Source organism: Hemiscyllium ocellatum, chromosome 26 (genome assembly GCF_020745735.1).
Source record: "Hemiscyllium ocellatum isolate sHemOce1 chromosome 26, sHemOce1.pat.X.cur, whole genome shotgun sequence".
In the NCBI taxonomy this organism is placed as follows: domain Eukaryota; kingdom Metazoa; phylum Chordata; class Chondrichthyes; order Orectolobiformes; family Hemiscylliidae; genus Hemiscyllium; species Hemiscyllium ocellatum.
The window spans coordinates 17,753,027-17,771,917 of record NC_083426.1 but is presented as its reverse complement, the minus strand read 5'-3'; the positions used below and the strand labels follow the sequence as shown (position 1 = coordinate 17,771,917).

At 42.7% G+C, this 18,891-nt stretch overlaps 1 protein-coding gene across 1 annotated transcript in view; it reads right to left on the bottom strand.

The window, feature by feature from the left end:
* LOC132828099 (acidic mammalian chitinase-like) overlaps nucleotides 1-10,727 on the bottom strand; it is a 37,692-nt gene extending 26,965 nt beyond the window's left edge. Inside the window, exon 1 of the mRNA XM_060845010.1 lies at nucleotides 10,643-10,727. Within this exon, the coding sequence (XP_060700993.1) occupies nucleotides 10,643-10,727 (85 nt within the window). The remainder of the gene's footprint in view (nucleotides 1-10,642) is intronic.
* Nucleotides 10,728-18,891: the final 8,164 nt, after the last annotated feature.

Genomic DNA, 18,891 nt, shown 5'->3' with positions numbered 1-18,891 from the left:
TGGCATTTCTTTTAGTGAGGCCTAATTGTTAAACTCCTGATGCACATAATGTGTTTCAGGTGTAGCTCAGTTCTCATTAGGGGATTGTTGTTTCACTGGCTAGTTATAGCTTGTGTGTTACTCTTTTTACTCCTTTGAGAAAAGGACAATGTTAATTTTATGGTAGGGCTTAGCCCTTGAACTGTAATTTCCTTTGTTTTTTGTATGTGTCTTCACTTCTTATTGGTGTTTTGACTGAGCCTTTGTGGAAGACATACATTTTACCAGAGGAGCTGTTCCTGTGGGGAGGCCTAGCCCTGGGACTGGGCCTCTGAAGATTGAACACCTGTGTGTGTGTGCTGGGAGGTGAGAAGTTGCTGTATCCTAGAGTTTGGGAGAAGACCTTTCTTTCAGGTGGACCAAACCCCTGTGAGTTACCTGCACCTGTACGATGTACTGTGTTCCTGTGAGTGGGCCAGGACTCCATGGAGACTGAACACCTGTGTGCTGTGGGGTGTGCATTTGCTGACTCCAGGAGTAGACTCTGCCATTGGTTGTGGACTCTGTTTTTAGCAACAGACTCTACAGTTTGGAGCTGACTCTATTTCTGACAATGTACATTGTATACTGGCGTGGACTCTTCCTAGAAATGGATTTTATATTTTTGAAGACTGTATAGATTTGGACTGTGTACCAGAAAGAACTGGTAACTAACTGTATTGTGGTATTTCCTGGGTCTATCACCTGCACTGTCTTGCATGTTTCTAGGTCTGGCAGGCCTTGCTGTGAGCTGGGAGGCTCATGGGTCATCCTGAAAGCTGTCAGCCTGAGAGCCGGAGGGTGGGTAGGCCATCCTGTGAACCTGAAGGTTGGTAGGCTGTCCTGAAAGCCGGAGGGTGGGTAGGCCACCCTGATGCCAGTTGCCCCAAGAGCCAGATGGTGGGTAGGCCATTCTGAGCGCTGTTGTCCCGTGAAAGTGATCGGGACGGGCTGTCATAGAGGTCGAAAGGTATCGGAGCAGCCAAGAAGCAAAAGGTGCGTAGGGCCAGGCTGAGATCCGGAAGGCTTGTGGGCTACCCTTCATGCTGTCTTCCCAGGGAAGGGGACGGGCTGTCCTAGAGGTGGCTGAAAAGGTGTGCCAGGATAGCCCACTGGCTGGAGGTGCATCAGGGTGGGTGAGAGCCCAATGGAATGTAGGAGCAGACCAAGAGCCAGAAGGTGGGTAGCTGTCCTCAGCGCTGTCACCCTGGGCAGGTACCGGATGGGCTGCCCTAGAGGTGGTCAAAAGATGCTGAAGGTGGTTAGTGAAGCCGGAAGGTGTGTAGGCCATCCTGACTGCTGTCACCCTGGGCAGGTACCAGGTTGGGCTGTCCTAGAGGTGGTCAAAAGGTCACTCAGGGCAGACTGAATTGGCAGGGGCATGGGGTGGATAGAGCCAGAAGATGTGTGGGGTGGGCTGCCTTAGTGGTCAGAAGATGGGAGGGACAGAGCTTGCTGGGTCTGTATTGTATGCACTCTTATGTAATTAGATTGTCCCTTTTTATGTACAATTGTCACTGTCTTATGTGAAACTGGGATTTGAGGTTTGTCCACATCTCTGTAAACTGGTTGAAGGTAGGGTTTGGGGCCTAGCTTTGCTGCTCTTCTCCCTTGTAAAATTGCTGTTGTATACGGATTTAAATATTAACTTTTTTGTGAACTTTAATTTTTAAAAAAAATTAAACAGGAAGTTCTATCTCAGTTTAGGGGACTGGCTCTGTGCTGGCTGCTGCTACAGTCAGTATGTTACTGTTAGTTTCTGTTCCCTTTTTTTTTGGAGGGGGAAATCTGATTTCTGAACTGGCTGAATTATTTAGCTAGTTTGCTAACTGGCATTCCTTTTAGTGAGGACTGATGCACATGTGTTTCAGATGTAACTCAGTCCTCATTTAGGGGATTGTTGTTTCACTGGCTGGTTACAGCCTGTGTTACTCTTTTCTCAAAAGTAAAAAAAAGAGAAAATGTTAATGTTAATTTTGTGGTAGGGCTTAGCCCTTGGACTCTAGTTTCCTTTTTTTTGTATGTGTTCTCACTGGTTTTGTTTGGACTGAGTCCTTGTGCAAGACATACATTTTACCAGAGGAGCTGTTCCTGGGGGAGGTATACCCTGGGACTAGGCTTCTGAAGACAACACCTGTGTGTGCTGGGAGGTGAACACCTACTGTATCCTGGAGTTTGGGTGAAGATCTTGCCTTCAGGAGTGGATCAAACCCCTGAGTTATCTGCACCTGGACAATGTACTGTGTTCCTGGTTTTCCAAGGCTGGGCCAGGTCTCCATGGAGACTGAACATCTGTGTGATGTGCATTTGCTGCCTTTGGGAGTGGACTCCACTGCTGACCATGCATGCAGTAAACAGGAGTGGACTCTGTTCCTGAGAATAGTTTCTATATATTTTTGATAACTCTATATCTGGATTCTGCGTGTACCAGAAAGGACTGTTTTTTTTGATAATTAACTGTTCTATGTTGGTGTCTATCACCTGCATTGTCTTGCGTATCCCTGGGTCTGGCAGGCCTTGCTGTGAGCTGGGGAGCTCATGGGTCATCCTGAAAGCGGTCGCCCTGAGTCGCAGGGTGGGTAGGCCATCCTGTGAACCTGAAGGTTGGTAGGCTGTCTCCAAAGCCAGAGGGTGGGTAGGCCACCCTGATGCCAGTTGCCCAGAGAGCCAGAAGTTGGATAGGCTGTTCTGAGCACTGTCTTCCTGATCACCCCTGTTTGGGAGCTGGAAGGTGTTGGGGTGGGCTGCCTTAGTGGGTGGAAGGTGGGACGGACAGGGGGGCTTGCTGGATCTGTATTGTCTGCACTTTATGTAACTGGATTGTCTCATGAACAAGTGTTGTTTTTTCCAGTGTGAAACTGGGATTTGAGGTTTGTCTTCAATTCCCTGTAACCAGGTTGATCGATAGGGTCTGGGGCCTGGCTTTGCTGCTCCTCTCCCTTGCAAAATTGCTGTTGTATACAACTGTAAATGTTAACTTTTTTAAAACTGTTTTGTAACTGTTTAATAAAATATTAATAGAAAACACCCGCCATCCTGGGGGTGGAGGGTGCTGCACACAGTGGTCCCCTGCAACAACAGGTTGCAGTGGTTCACTGACTCCCAGCTTTCTGCTTCTTCTGTGGACTGTGCATATGTTGGGTGTGGGTATTTGTATTTCCTTTTTTGATTTTCTCAAAAACCTCCTCTGCTTTTCGTTGCACTTCAGTCCCACACTCCTGCTCTTTGGGCACCCGGTACGCAAGAGGGAGGGCAGGTCTGAGGACCTCGTGGGTCTGCTCCTGGGCCTGGCCAAATGGGCCATAAACAGGTCCAGGCAGTGGGCTGTGGAGGGGGTCGTTAGAGCTGACTGCCTGCCCCTCTTCTGCGGTTACGTTAGAGCCTGGCTGTCTCTGGAAAAGGAGTACACGGTGTCCACTGACATCCTGCAGTTGTTCAGGGAGAGGTGGGCACCGCAGGGAGTGGAGTGCATTGTTTTCCCCCTCCAGCTCTGATTTTAATTCCCGACCTGCTCCTTTCACTGTATGATCAAACAGCATTGCCTTTTGATGTGAAAGACTGCTTGTCATAGGCCACTCAGATGTTTCTTTGCTTCCTGTTGGTGGAAACTGAATAAAGTTTCATGTACCTTGTGTCTTTCATTGTGTCTCACACCTGCACACACCCACAACATGGGCCTGGGGGAAAAAAATAAGCACTACTAGAGTTAGGTGGTAGTGTTTTAAATTTAAAAAAACAAGAGCGTCAGAGATGTTCAATCTGTGAGCTGGTTCTGAAGAAGCTGGATCCAGGCCAAGGGCTTTCATGTGTAAATAAAGGGTGACTTGGTGACAGGACACCAGCCTCTGTGGAGTTATCTTACATCCATTGGCACGTGTGGAAGAGAGATTCAAACATCTACCACCCTTCATGTGTCGAAGTGATTCCTAACCTCTCTTTTAAATGGTCTGACCCTAATTCTCAAATTATGCCTCTTGGAATCTCCAATCAATGGAAATAGTTTATCTTTATCTACACTGTTCAAAAATTTGAGGGGCAGCCACTTAAAATGTTTAACAGAGGTGCAGAAATAAAAAAAAATCCTAGCATTGCCCTGTGATATGAAGGGCACAGCTTGTCATAGGCCACTCGGATGTTTCCTTTCTTTCTGGTGGTGGAAACTGAATAAAGATTCATGCAACTTGTTCAAAGTTTGAGAGAAGATTTGTAGCTCGGGTGCTTGTTGTGTGGTTCTGTTCGCTGAGCTGGGAGTTTTTGTTGCAAATGTTTTGTCCCCTTTCTAGGTGACACCCTCAGTGCTTGGGAGTCTCCTGTGAAGAGCTTCTGTGCTGATAACTCTGCCATTTATATTGGTTTGAATCTGCCGCTTCCGGTTGTCAGTAGCTGTCCGCTGCAGTGGCCGGTATATAGGGTCTAGGTCGATGTGTCTGTTGATAGAATTTGCGGATGAGTGCAATGCCTCGAGGAATTCCCTGGCTGTTCTCTGTTTGGCCTGCCCTATAATAGTGGTGTTGTCCCAATCGAATTCATGTTGTTTGTCATCTGAGTGTATGGCTACTAGGGATAGCTGGTCGTGTCGCTTTGTGGCTAATTGGTGTTCATGGATGTGGGTTGTTAGCTGTCTTCCTGTTTGTCCTATGTAGTGTTTTGTGCAGTTCTTGCATGGAATTTTGTACACTACGTTGGTTTTGCTCATGCAGGGTATCGGGTCCTTTTTGTCCTAGTGTGTTGTTGTCTGAGAATGGCTGTTGGTTTGTGTGCTGTTATGAGTCCTAGTGGTCGCAGCAGTCTGGCTGTCAGTTCAGAAATGTTCCTGATGTATGGGAGTGTGGCCAGTCCTTTGGATTGTGGTCTGTTCTCATTTTGTTGTCTTTCCCTGAGGCATCTGTTAATGAAATTGGACGTTATTCAAAAGGGCCACAACACACTGCAGCACACCAGAACTATAAAAAGAGGAAGAAGAACACCTATACAAGGTATTCAACAAAAACGGATACCCGCGCAATTTCATTCTGGCCACCAAACATAGCCTCTCACCAACATCTTCATTTTGGAAACCCCTGGATGACCCAGTTGGAGGTCATCCAGTTTTTGGTGGCAACCTTTGCTCAGGACATTCACTTTTGCTCACCATAATAATATGTCACACTCTACTATGATCTGAACTTGCCGGGTTAAGAAAGATTTCAGTCCTGGTTGTGATGGTCCTTCTCTTTCCCCCATTATCACCAGCTGCTTTAGATCTGCATGGATAGAATTGTTTGTCCATGGTCAGGTATTGTCAGTGGACACCGGAAGGGTGGCCAGAAAGTTTAATACTAGAACAAAGTCTTCTAGTGGCAACATCATCGGTGGTCTATCTGCCGGTAGGAGACAGCTCAAGGCATCCACATTTGGCAATTGGCCTCCTGGGCGGCTTTCCAATTTGTAATTGTACACATTCAGAATAAAAGCCCACTGCTGAATTCAGCCTGAAGCTATGGGTGGAACTGTCTGGCCTCTTTGACCTTAACTCCATGCCATGTCTACTCAGTTATTATTACAAAGTTACATCCACAAAAAGGTACTTGTGGATCTTTCTCTTGCCCAAACTGACCACCAAACCTTCCTTCTCCGTCTGGACATATCTTCACTCAGCATTAGCCAAAGTCCAGGAAGCATATATTTTCAGGGTCACCAAGTGAGCCATCACTACATCAATACCATTTAAGGAGGCATCACATGACAGTATCACATTTCACTCGAGGTCAGAGTGTGCCAACACCTTAGACAACAATAGCTACTTCTTCACTTTCCTAAAGGCTGCATCTTGGTTACAAGACCATTTCCAAGGCTGGCCCTTTTTCAATAGCAAATGTAAGGGTGCCTGAAGGAGGTCAGCTTACCTATGAATTGACCAACCCAAGGAAAGACCTAAGCTCTGGTACAGATGTGGAAGCCAAGGCACCATTGATTGTCTTAACTTTATCCTCCAACAGCTATAACCAGTCTTGTTGACTCCATAGCACAAGTAGGTCACTTTGGGTGACTGGCTGACATTGCTCCAATCACTACAGTTTGACACATCATCTCTACTGTTACTAATGAGACAAGGTTATGAGGCCAAACTGAAAATTTAATCTGAAATGCTAACACTTGTCTGTGTCATCTATCAGCAATAATTTGGCCGCTTTGATGGGATAGTGCCCAGATTGCCAACAAAGACAAAGATTACAGCCAACATCTCCCTCACATTTATGGGAATGGTCAGTTAAACCCTGGATTCGGTTACATGCTGGCTATACCGGTCCTTTCATGGGTTGTATGTTTTTAGTCATGGTGGATGCTCTTTCAAAGTGGTTTGATCTGCATAGAATTCATTCATCAAACATGGGGGTGACAATTGAAAAATTGCGAGCATCTTTTGCAATATATGGACCCGCAGAGGTGTGTGTCACAGACAATGGGCCATCATTTAGCAACAGGGAATTCCAGTATTTCCTAAAGTCTATTGGCATTCAAGCTTGTAAGGACAGACTACGCAATCCATCATCCAATGGCCTGGTGCAAAGAGACAATCGAAGGCCTGATGCGGTCTGGCTTGCTGTGTTCTTCCAGCCTCCTGCTTGTCTACTATTAAAGAAACAACTAATAGCTTCACTCTATACCAAACTGTCCTGACTCCTGTTTGAGTGCAGGGGCACCTCTAGCAGAGTTGCTGATGGGGAGAAGACTCCACACTAGGTTGAATCTGATCTTGGTGGACCTAGAGGGAGAGTGAAATGACATCAGGAATGCTAATGCTGGACACAAGACTCGTCCAAGGGAGAGAGAAAGTTTATTTCAGGGGACCAGGTTTGGTGTCGAAACTATGGAAATGGCCCTGCATGGGAAAGAGGAATGGTTGGTGCAAGGTCAGGTCTCGTGGTGTACAAAAATTGGGTGGGTGAGATGGTCCTGAACAAGCACATGGACAACATGAAAGCTGAAACCTCTGAAATGGGGCAGGAACAAAACATACATCAAGACACACTTCAAAACAAACATCACAATGTCAGAGCTGTGGGTTCTCCACATGGTATCAAAGTATTCTCAGAATCTGAGACGTCACAGCTTCAACATCATTACCACCTGAAGAAATATTTCTGCTTCGACATTTGGGCGCAAGAGGTGTGTTACAGTCCAGTACATGTTGCCAATATCTGAGGCAGAGTCGGAGGAACCAGACCTTGTCCGAGAACACCCCAGGAAAGACTACAGGAAAAGCAATGGGCCTACATCCCATGACTTAGAGGGAGGGTCAAACAGGCAGAAAACTAGCCACCAGGATACATGAACATCAACTAGCCACAAAACAACATGACCCACTCCCACTAGTATACTTACTTTTCGACTGGGACAATGCATCCATCCTGGGACAAGCAAAACAGAGACACGCATAAGAACTCCAAGAAACATAGAGTTCCGGTTGGAAGGCCATCAATAAACGCATTAACTTGGATCTCCTTTATCACCCCCTTAGAAAAGAACAGGAAATGACATAACCATAGAAAATGATGTCACCACAAGAAATGACATCACCAAAACCCCATTTTACAAACATGACAAATTAAATGACCTGTAAACAAATACCGGTTTGATCCTGGATACACTACAATTATCCAAACGTTTTCCACATCTGAAAAGATTCCTAACTGTAAGGAGCAAAAGATTTTGGATCCAAGGGAAGAGTCTGAGATGACGATCTAGAGTTTTATAAATGACAGTGTAGTGAACTGGATGAGTGTCATGTTCATGTTAAAAGGTACAAAAGTGACCAGCGCAGTAATCACCCATTTGATATGCACGTAGAGGCCATATTTGCTGATGTTGTAGATGTCACAACGTTAGCTTGCAAAGAAGGAGAGCAGTAAAGCTAGAGTGCAGAGCTGACCATTATTACATAAGTTAAGTGTTTGAAAAGGTTAATATTGGACACTGCATTTAGCTGCATCCAGTCTGAGTATGTTATATGGACTTAGCTTGAGAAAGACAGAATGTATTATAGGATGAAGGCTTGTGTTCACAGGTCTTCTAAAAGTTTAATGTTATAACAATGTCTAACTTGTACCTGATTGCTATCATGCAACAAAGTACATCTTGCATAATGCAAAAACCTCTTCTCATTAGGACTTACTTTTGATTTTCTCTACCACGGTGTGCCAAGTAAGCATTTAGATCTCATCCAGGGGGGTGGGGGAGAGGGGAAGTTGGGGGTGGGGGGGGATGTTGGTTGGAATGGTGACAACAAACTAACCTGAGCACAACCTCGTGTTGGTTAGCGTTGCAGCACATACAATAACCACAGTTATTAAAGGCAATGTCAATCTTTTTTTAGCTGTAGATGCCTCTGGGCCTAAGGCCTCCTGCAGTTCCATTGATGTGAACCATCAGCTGACAGTGCTTTTGAGGCCTGATCAATAGGAGACGAGATTACAAGTGACCCTGGTACTTTTCAGTGGCATGTGAATCAGACAGGCTTTCATTTATTAATTCATGTATGATGATCTTGGAATTATAAACCAGCAGAGTTAAAAGTGCACAAGTAACATGGTTCCTCATTAACTAGCACCTTCTTCAGGCTCTGCTTCTGTTTTGCAGGCTTCCTCTGCTGCCAAAATCTGGTAGTGTTACATGAACCAAATGAAAATATTGTCATTTAAATCCACAACGGTCTTCCCTTCTTAGCCTTAAACAGTTCTTTCAGTTGAGATGGAGGTTCACCTGCCTCTCCTCCAACCTGGTTTGCTGTATCTGGTGCTCCCGATGTGGTCTTCTCTACATTGGGGAGACCAAACATAAACTCAGGGCACATTTCCCTGAGCATCTCAGCTGGGCCCACAGGAGCCGACCTGACCTCCCCATTTAAAACATCTTACTAACTGCCTACTTTACCCCCGTAGTGTTCCTCACATCCGATTCTGGCTTCAGCTTACAACATGCTATTCTTGGCACAACTTGCCACGTAGCAGATTATCCACTGAAAGACAGACATCCTTGCACCTCCTCCACCTATTAAAGGTCACCGTGTGCCTGGACCTTCATCGGCAGTCTGGCATTGCCCCTGACTGGCAAGGTTTTGACACAACAGTCACAAAGGCAGACTACTCCCACTCATGACATATAGTGTTGTAAGATGGTTGATATTCCCTCTCATGTGCAACCACATCCTCTTACCCTACTTCCTGTTTAACCAACACAACATGGAGTTTACCTGTTGTAGCTACATTCCACCTAAACAATTTCTCTAAGTCAGTGGTACTCCGTCCCAAAGCCCAGTAGGCACACTCAAGTTGCATTATTCAACAGGGGTACATCACATCCAGGCAAGCAATTGGACAACTCCAGTCACGAGCTTGTATTTGCAGCCACTGCAATGGAACGTAAACAATCCAGTAGAGGCTTCGGTTTACCTCACAATGCAAAACAAATGTTGCTATTTTCTGTAAACTGTGCACAAGACCCTTCAAAAAGAATCATAATTTCTTGGATGCTTCAATTGTATGTCACTTTTTAAATCTGTGCTTGCTCACTTGGCTTTTCCTGTTATGATTTGAGAATAGCTTCACCCTGCTTAATCTGACCCAGCCCACTCATGATTATGCAAACCTCCATCAAATCTGCTCTCAGCCTTCTTCTCGCCAAGGAGAACAGCCCCAATGTCTTCAATCTATTCTCATAACTAAAACAGATTATGACATACATATTTCAACATTTTGACCACTGCTGCAGGTCAGTTAGTCTGATGAAATCAGATACTGTGTTACTCAATTTGGCTAATACAAAATTTCAACATACTGCAGTTTGCATCCCATGGTACATTATTGTTATTTGAGTATTCATCAAACTGTTACCCGTTAATTTCTTCATTTGCATCCCAGGTTGGACTCCATATATCTCATCTCATCAAACATTTCTAATTTTTAAATGCATGAATCTCTCTAAACTACAAAACACTCTGAACCTCGAAGGCACAGTCGATTTGAATGTTTCAAAGTTTCGAATTTCTAATTTCCCTAAACATCGAATATCTTTTCATGAAGATGTGCAAATGCGTGGCTTGAAATGTAAATGCTGTAAAGATGTTTTAAATCATCCTGTAGTGATTGTAACGATGTCAGTCAGATGAATCTAATAGAATATGTATTCCCTGATTGGGGCTGTTAAAGTGGTGCAGTCAGGGACCCTGGCTGACTGATATAAACAGGAGACTCAGGGTTTCAGCTCACTCCAGGAGTTGGCTCTGTGCTAGCTAGGTTGGTGTCATGTACTATGCATTTGTAAATAAAGAGTGACTTGTTGATAGGACAAGTGTTGTGCATCAGAGACTTCCTAGCCCCTGGGCTACTCTTGTAGCCACAGTATTTACATTGTGATGGAAGGTGCATGCTATATCGACGATTGAAAATCATTGATTTCAGAGTTTACATTTGATCTAGTGGCCTGTGAGTTGTAGTGTTTGTCTGAATGGGTTTTATGATTAATTTGTAGGCTTTTCAGTAGTGATTTATTTTTAAAAAATGAGCAAGTGCTCCAAGTGTATCGTGAGTTTTTGTTAATGATCTGTTGCCACTATATCACTATTCACCATCACACTGATACATACCTTTATCAGCAAAGCTGTCCCACTGCCGTTTCTGTTTTACCTTTTGCTTCCAGAAAATAATAGCTATGAAACCATATTCATACATTTCTTTTTGCGCATACAGCTCTTCTACCTTGTTAAAAACGCTGCAAGCTAAACTTGCCTTATCTTGAGCTTTATCTTTGAGCTTGTGATAAAATGTGGAACAATCTTTTTTTTCTTCAAATATGCTGCTTGACTTGCCAAGTATTTGCTGCACTTCTTGTTTTTATTTCAGATTTCTAGCAAATCTGCTACGTTTTTATTTTACTGTATATACCATTGTTGATTTTAATAAAATCAATGGAAGCAATATTACAGAAGTTTCAATTCCATCAGATTTTAAACAATTAACTTTTGATGTATCATCCAGAGATTGCAAAATACTCAGACTTGCCTTGTGATTCGTTTCATCATAACCAGACTATATGACTCATGAGAAGCACAGGACAAAGCTGCACATATTTTGTTTTTAGAGCACTGTGATTTTAGCTCAAAACTATTACTTTTGTCTTTATTGCTTGGTCATCGAATAAATTCGCAATATATGTCCAGGTCAGTTCAAAACTGCACATGGGCCCAGCACAGCAAAGAGAATCAGGGTAGAATCTTCCCAGCCCCTGAACAACGTGGGCATTGGCCAAGATTGTTGGGAGAATTGCATGAGATGGCCAGCGAGGAGCTTCTAGCGTTGAGAGCAAAAAGTCTTAATTTACAATCAAATGTTGAAAGGAGAGACAAGATTTTCAATAGTGAGCAGGATGAGGCTTGTTTAATACATTAGCATGTTTTAACATCTCATTATCTTACCTCATTAATATGCAGTTTTCTATTCTCTGAAATATTGGATAGAAACTTGATGGCAACAATTCCCGATATGACAATCAGAGCTTTCCCTTGCTCACTCTAACTTGCTGCTTGCTCTGCTGGACTGCTGTTTCCTTCCACTGTGCTGCCAATAACAAGTGTACAATGGAGCTGAGAATGGCTGCCACCACACCCAGGGTGTTAGGGAGGGGTGTAAGTGTTTCATTCTGTGAGGGAGGGGGCTTCAGTTTTAAGCAATTTGAGGCCCTTCAAAGAGCAACAGTATTACATAGACATCCAGACAGTACAGGTGAAAGCCAATTGCAAGCTGTTGTAAATTGACCATAACAGCCACTGATCCTGATGAAAGGTTTATGTCTGAAGTCGTCTTTCCAGCTGCCTGACCTGCTGTGCTTTTCCAGTGCCACACTTTTCGACTTTGATCTCCAGCATCTGCTGTCCTCACTTCCTTTCATAACAATCACCTCAGTTCCCAAAGCCTTCAGGCTACATACCTTGAAGCTATTGAAAATTGTTTGTGCTAAGGATGGCTAAGCTCTGCACCTTCACTTTTGTAGTTGTGCCTAGACAGACATTCACTCACAAAAAGCGATCATATATTTCCAAATGTTTGAATGTATTGACAATGAAGTGTCCCTTACATGCCCTCTGAAGGTTCTCTTCTTTCTTTCCCTCCAATTACAGCTTGGTACAATTCCAGGGACCCCCAGGTGGACTGGAAAGAGCCTATTAGTATTGGAGCCAGACTTACGGAGTTTGTCCTGCCCAGATGCAGTTGCACACTCCTTGGCTTAACTTCCTATAGGCCTGAGGGTGACCACCTCTGGTGTGGGCAGACAGGAGACATGTGGAGAGTGTGTCTGGCTTGGCACTGCCCCAAGCTCCTTCTCACGAAGGGGCAGCTGGAGTGAGGTCAAGCTCACTTATCCTCCTGTTGTCTGTCTGGCTAATGTTGCTGAGCACCAATGGCTAGGGCAGTGCCGTATATATCCATGCATGAATCAAGCTGAGACTGGATGTGTTAGATATATATCTCCATAGCAGTCACTGATGTGACCATGTCCTCACATGCCTGAGGTGGCATGGTGCCAAAAGCATCCATGGAGTCCTGTAAACTTGGTGTCAATTTGTCCAGTGCCTCTGACAAACCTGTCTGAGGCTCTTGTGTCTGCATGTGCTTTTCAGTGAAGTTCTGAAATGCTATGTGTTACAACACAGGGTAAACACTCCTGCTTGATTAATCCAGCAACACAGAAAAGATTTATCCCATGCAGTAATCTGTGAAAATTCGATAGGCCAAGAACTACTTAATGTGAAAATAACAATTTTATTTCTTAAAGTATAACAGAGAATAATTAAATAACAATTATTTGCAACTCCTTCCTCTAACTTATCTTTTACCTTCCATAATACTCGTCTGATAATAATACTAGTCCGATAAAACCCCTGATTAAGACTTACAAAACAAAACTTCTCATCTCAAAACCAGGCAGCTTTTGGTTCTTCTCTATATTCCTATCTTTTCTTCTTCTTGGGAATTTTGCTTCACAGGTTACTGATCGATAAAGGTACCTTTAAGAGATCTATTTTTCTGGCAGTCTCTACATGCTAGCTTGGCAGTTCTCCTCTGCACTACCTGCCATGGCCTCCATTTCCATTTTAGGATTCTATTTTTCAGATAATAACCCTCTGGAATATTCTCTGCCTCCTTTTCAGAGTACGCATCCACAAATATATCTTTTATTGTTTTGTCTTGCTGTAGCAAGTTGCTTAGCCTTTCAACATTAAACACTTCTGTCTGATCCTCTGCCTGTTCCAGTTTTTCCTGCACCATTACATCAAACAGGGTACCAGCTAACTGAACCTCAACTCCTTCATCTTTCTCTTTACTTTTTGCTTCATGCTGTGACTTATGATAATGGGATCTGGTTACCACACAATCTGGGAAAATACCAGGGATATTTATATTTTAACTCCTCAGTTTCTTGGTCTTCCTTGGGCTTCTCCGCAACAAGGGGTGTCACTCCCACCTTGGATCCTGCCATATTATTCCCAGGATCAAACTGAATTCCTAGAACTGACACTCTGTCAATCACTCCCACTGTAACTTACCCAGTCTTGAGTTGGCACTCCAACCTGATCTCACATAGGGGAATGTTAAATTTCTGTTCATCTATCCCACAAATTACCACACTCTCAGGTAACAGATCAAAAAGAATGCATATTCGCTCATCTCTTACTATCAGCGACTGGTTAGATCCTGTATCTCTCAAAATTATAACTTGTCATTCTCCCCCTGTTCTTTCTGAGTAAACTTTACCCACAGAGGTGAATTCTTTGTAGAGATCAGGTACTAACTCCATCCAGCCATTGCCTAGACTGTGCAAAGCAAAGCAATAGAAATTGTCAATGACAGTGCTTTAGGATGGTACTTTTCTATCAGGCCGACGTGGCTCTAGGCTTTATTACAGCACCCCAAACATTGACAAAAGGATTGAATTTACCAGCTAGTATGAAAGTGACATCAAGGCCAAATTTGACAATATGGTACTAAAGATCCCTACCACAATTTATGCCATCAAGATTTGGAAAAATTCTCCATTGATTGGACTTGCAATGCATACAAAGGAAGAAGATTTTGATTGTTGGAGGTTAATCATTTCAAGGCCAGAACCATTTCTTTGGCCCAACCATCTTCATCGATACATTTTCCTGGGATATAAGGTCAGAAATGGGGATGTCCACATCAGAAACCTCGCTAGGTCTCTCAGAAAGTAACCCACCATGAACACAAGAAAAATGCCACATTGCCATTTTGTGGTGGATTTCAGCCTAGAGTTTCCTTGGTCATACAGGGGGCCCCATGCAATACAAATTCCCCACAGGTTGTGGTCTATGCCATGATCATTCACCTCATCATTCTCAAATAGTCTGTATTGACACTATGCTAGATGATGAGAAAATGTTTCCATTAGTGGGGGTATCTTGAACTGTGTGAATATAGTTTCAGAATAAGGTGACATTCACTTCAAATGGAAATGCAAAGGAATTTTTTGTCCAGAGGGTAGTGAATACCTGAAACTTTCCATCTCCAGAGAATCGTGAGGTTAAATTATGGCAAGTGTTTAAAGAGGAAGTAGAGACATTTTTGAAATATGAAGGAGTTGATGGTCATGTGGCGCTGACATGGTAGAGGAGTTGCGGCCTGGAGCAGATCAGCCATATTCTTATTGATTGGCGAGGTAGTCTTGAGGGGCCAGATGACCTATTCTTACTCTTATTTCTAATGTTCCTGTTAGCACATACTCGGTAAAATTTTAGCATGAGATGAATAGTGGCTAATGAACAGAAGGCAGGTGTGGTACTCTACAATAATGCATATCGCTGATACCATGAGGTATTCTGATGATGTGCCTTGGTACCAGCCATTGGTGGCTTGTGATTGAGATAAAATGCTGCCTCTAATCCTCCACCCTAAGTCTTAGGGACATTAACTCTTGCTCACAAGATGCAGAAAGCTACCAATGCATTCATGCCAGAACCAACTGATTCTCCACAAAGGGGCTATGTGATATCAACAGATTGGAGAGGGAGTGGGATAAAACAGAACTTTTGCAGATGCTGAAGATCTGAAACAAGCACAGAAAATGCTGGAGGAACACCACATGTCTGGAAGCATCTGTGGAGAGAGAAGCAGAGTTAACATTTTGGCACCAAATGACTTTTCTACAGAACTCCACTCTGAATGAGATGGGATTGAATGACAAAAATAAATAAACAACAAACAATGAGCCTGGGAGAAGATAATGGCATGTTGAAGCTAGACAGAATGGAGCCACAAGCAAGATGTGTGTGTGCATCTTTTCAATGGTTCATATGGTCATGGTGGGCCTTTGTTTTGTTAATTGTTAAACTATGTCACAAGATGCTTTCACATTTGGGTGGTGGGAGATGATGCTGTATTCTCGGCTGTGATCTGATCAACATAATGACTGATTGTAAATAGGCAACTTGGAGCCACTGGGTTTGGCTGATGTGGGGACATGTACACACAATAATGCCCGAAGGATCAAAAGCAGAAAATTCAGCAGGCTTTTCAGCATTTGTGCACAGAAAGCAGAGTTAATGTTTTGGGTCTGGTGACTCTTTGTCAGAACTAAAAGTAACTAGGAAAGGGTTTGATATACACTGAAGACTGGGGTGTGGATGCTAAATGTGTAAATGATAGGTAGAGACATAGCCCAAATGGAGAGAAATACAGTTGGACAGACAAACAGATTAAATGTCAAGCCGGAGAGAACGAAGAATTGCTAATGGGGACCGTGAGGGGGTTGGCTGTGCTGCAACCAACTCCCATCATGACAGAGTTTGGAGCATGGGAGTGGGTGAAGGAAATGGAGGAAGGGAAAGCAAATCATAGCAGGACTTATACACTTAATGGTAAGGTCCTAGGGAGTGTTGCTGAACAGAGATACCTTGGACTGCAGGTTCATAGCTCCTTGAAAGTGGAGTCACAGGCAGATAGGATAGTGAAGAAGGTGTTTGGTATGCTTTTGTCTATTGGTCAGAGTATTGAATACAGGAGTTGGGAGGTCATGTTGTAGCTCTATAGGACATTGGTTAGGACACTGTTGGAATATTGCGCGCAATTCTGGTCTCCTTCCTATCGGAAAGATGTTGTGAAACTTGAAAGGGTTCAGAAAAGATTTATAAGGATGTTGCCAGTGTTGGAGGATTTGAGCTCTAGGGAGGGGCTTAACAGGCTGGGGATGTTTTCCCTGGAGCTTTGGAGGCTGAGGGGTGACCTTATGGAGGTTTACAAAATGATGGGCATGGATAGGGTAGATAGGCAAAGAATTTTCCCGGGGTCTGGGAGTCCAGAACTAGAGGGCATAGGTTTAGGGTGAGAGGGGAAAGATGTAAAAGAGACTTAAGGGGCAACTTTTTAACACAGAAGGTGGTACATGTATGGAATGAGCTGCCAGAGGAAGTGGTGAAGGCTGATACAATTGCAACATTTAAGTGGCATTTGGATGGGTACATGAATAGGAAGGATTTGGAGGGATATGGGCCAGGTGCTGGCAGGTGGGACTAGATTGGGTTGGGATATCTGGTCGGCATGGACGGGTTGGACCGAAGGGTCTGTTTCCGTGTTGTACATCTTTGACTCTATAGTTCCCTCTTATGCTTTGTTTCTAAAATCACACACTTATCATATTCCGGTTTTTGCTGAAACTATTACAACTATTTCCATTAACAAATAATCCAACTACACTCTTTTGAATAATTCTCTGTATTTTTTGAATGGCTAATCATCTTTAATTGGAAATAACCCACTCATACCAATCCATTTATTAAGTTGAAAGTTAACTGTCATTAATTATGACACAATCCAAAATTAGTACATTGAATTCTGGTAATACAATTGATAACAAGCACATTGTCAAATTCATTTTCTTTCTTATGCTTGAATTTTTCAAGCACTTTTCTAATTTAGTCCATTTGCTCGTGCATCAATTTTCATGTACAAGAACAACATTCATCATTAAATTTCAGTGTTTGAGGACAAGACATGATATTAATCTTTCCATTGGCACGATTGTAAAATTTTTGAGTATTCTTTGGGCGAGGATAAAACCCGGTAGGTTTGTGGAAACGCAAACATTTCATTTCAACCTCTTCTATTGATTTTACAAAATGCCAATCCTGATGAAGATGATGTCACACATCCTGTAGAATAAACTCAACAATTCTACTCAAGACAGTATGAAACATTATTTGTAATTTGAATCTGAATATTTAGAGAGCTTGAAATTGCTCTCTACTTGTGTAACATTGAACTGTTTACAAAAATATGACTCACCCTCCATACATTGCACATGAGAAGTCAAGAGAGTGTGAAGCTTTTAGACAGGAGCAGTAGTAGTCAGTTGGCATATAATTGGATCAGGGACTGGTGGCTTTAAAATGTCCTCAATGAGGAAGAGGGTCTTGGTAGACTGGTAGCAAGTTCAAGTTCCACCTCTTCTGGGGGTGTGTTGCAATTGACTGTTTAAAAATGTACATTCAAGAGTCCTCAGTGAAAGTCAAATTGTATAGTATTACTTCTAGCACATACTTCATTTAATGTTTTAAAAGTTTGCATGTTAATCACGAGCCTTCCAGTAAGATTGTGCAGATATCAACCTAAAATTTGCTGTGTTTGCCAAAAGTAAGTTCAGTGAAATTAAATGAAATGAGGAGAAAACATATGAAATTTGATGGTGACCTCATAACTAGATAGGCCACTATTTTTAAAAAGTTTCTGTGTTTTGCTGAAGGATTTTTCATGATGATGTTTAGACAAATGTGTTGTAAGTCAGCTGAAATGGACTGAACTGTCACAGTAACACTGAAAAGCTGAAGACCTGTATAACAACAGTCAGTGAATAAGAAGTGATAAATGACCGTTGGCTAAAATTATGATCATAATAGAATTGTGTTGTATAACTGCCATACGGCTATTTTGCTGGCATAAAGTACAAACAAGCTGAAACTGCGAACTAAGTTCATTAAAAGAAGGAAATCAGCCACTTTCCAAGGCGACACAAGGACATCTTAATGACTTCATTGATTGAACTGAAGTGAAAAACAAGGCACGTTTATTATGTTTGCTCGTGGTCAAACTGATCATTTCTAGAGGCTGGAAGATTGTGCGAAAGATTAAAAGCCCAGGTTCTTTGTATGGAAAGAGTATAGAATCCCTTTCCTCACAGAACAATTAGCTCGATCAGGGAGGGGTGGTCTGAGCAACAGCTGGAAAATTGGAGAAAGCGGCTGATCACCTGTTCCAGGCTTATCTTTGAGACAAATCCACAGCAAGAGGTTCTCTTATAGTTACCAGCGTCATTTGGGTAAAATGTTTGCAGTATTTTCTGAAATGTACTTTGCTTTTTGAAAGAACAATAGGTATATTCCATTTTTAGAACTGACTTGTGTTTCTGATATCTTGAGTAAACCTAATGGACCTGTGAAATTGGGAATAAAAGCTCTACAAGAACAATAGTCTCATAAATATTTTACCAGAATCATTAACGGCAAGGGCATATTTCAATGTATTGGTCAAAGGGTAAAATATGTCATTGTAATGTTTTCCATTGTATTCATCTTGGTCCAAAGCCAACAGCATGGCACTACCTAAGTTAAGATCCTTTAGCCACTTTACCAACAGGTCAAATGATATAATGATACATTTAAAAACTGGAAAATAAAATTGGCCTTTTATTAAATAATGGGTGCTTTTGCCTCAAAAATTGAATTTCTAGTTGTATTGACTCAGATATTGATCTATAATAACTCTGATGAATATTTAGTTCCTGAACACTTAGGAGAGGTAAAGGAAATGAGACCAATGGAGCTGAATC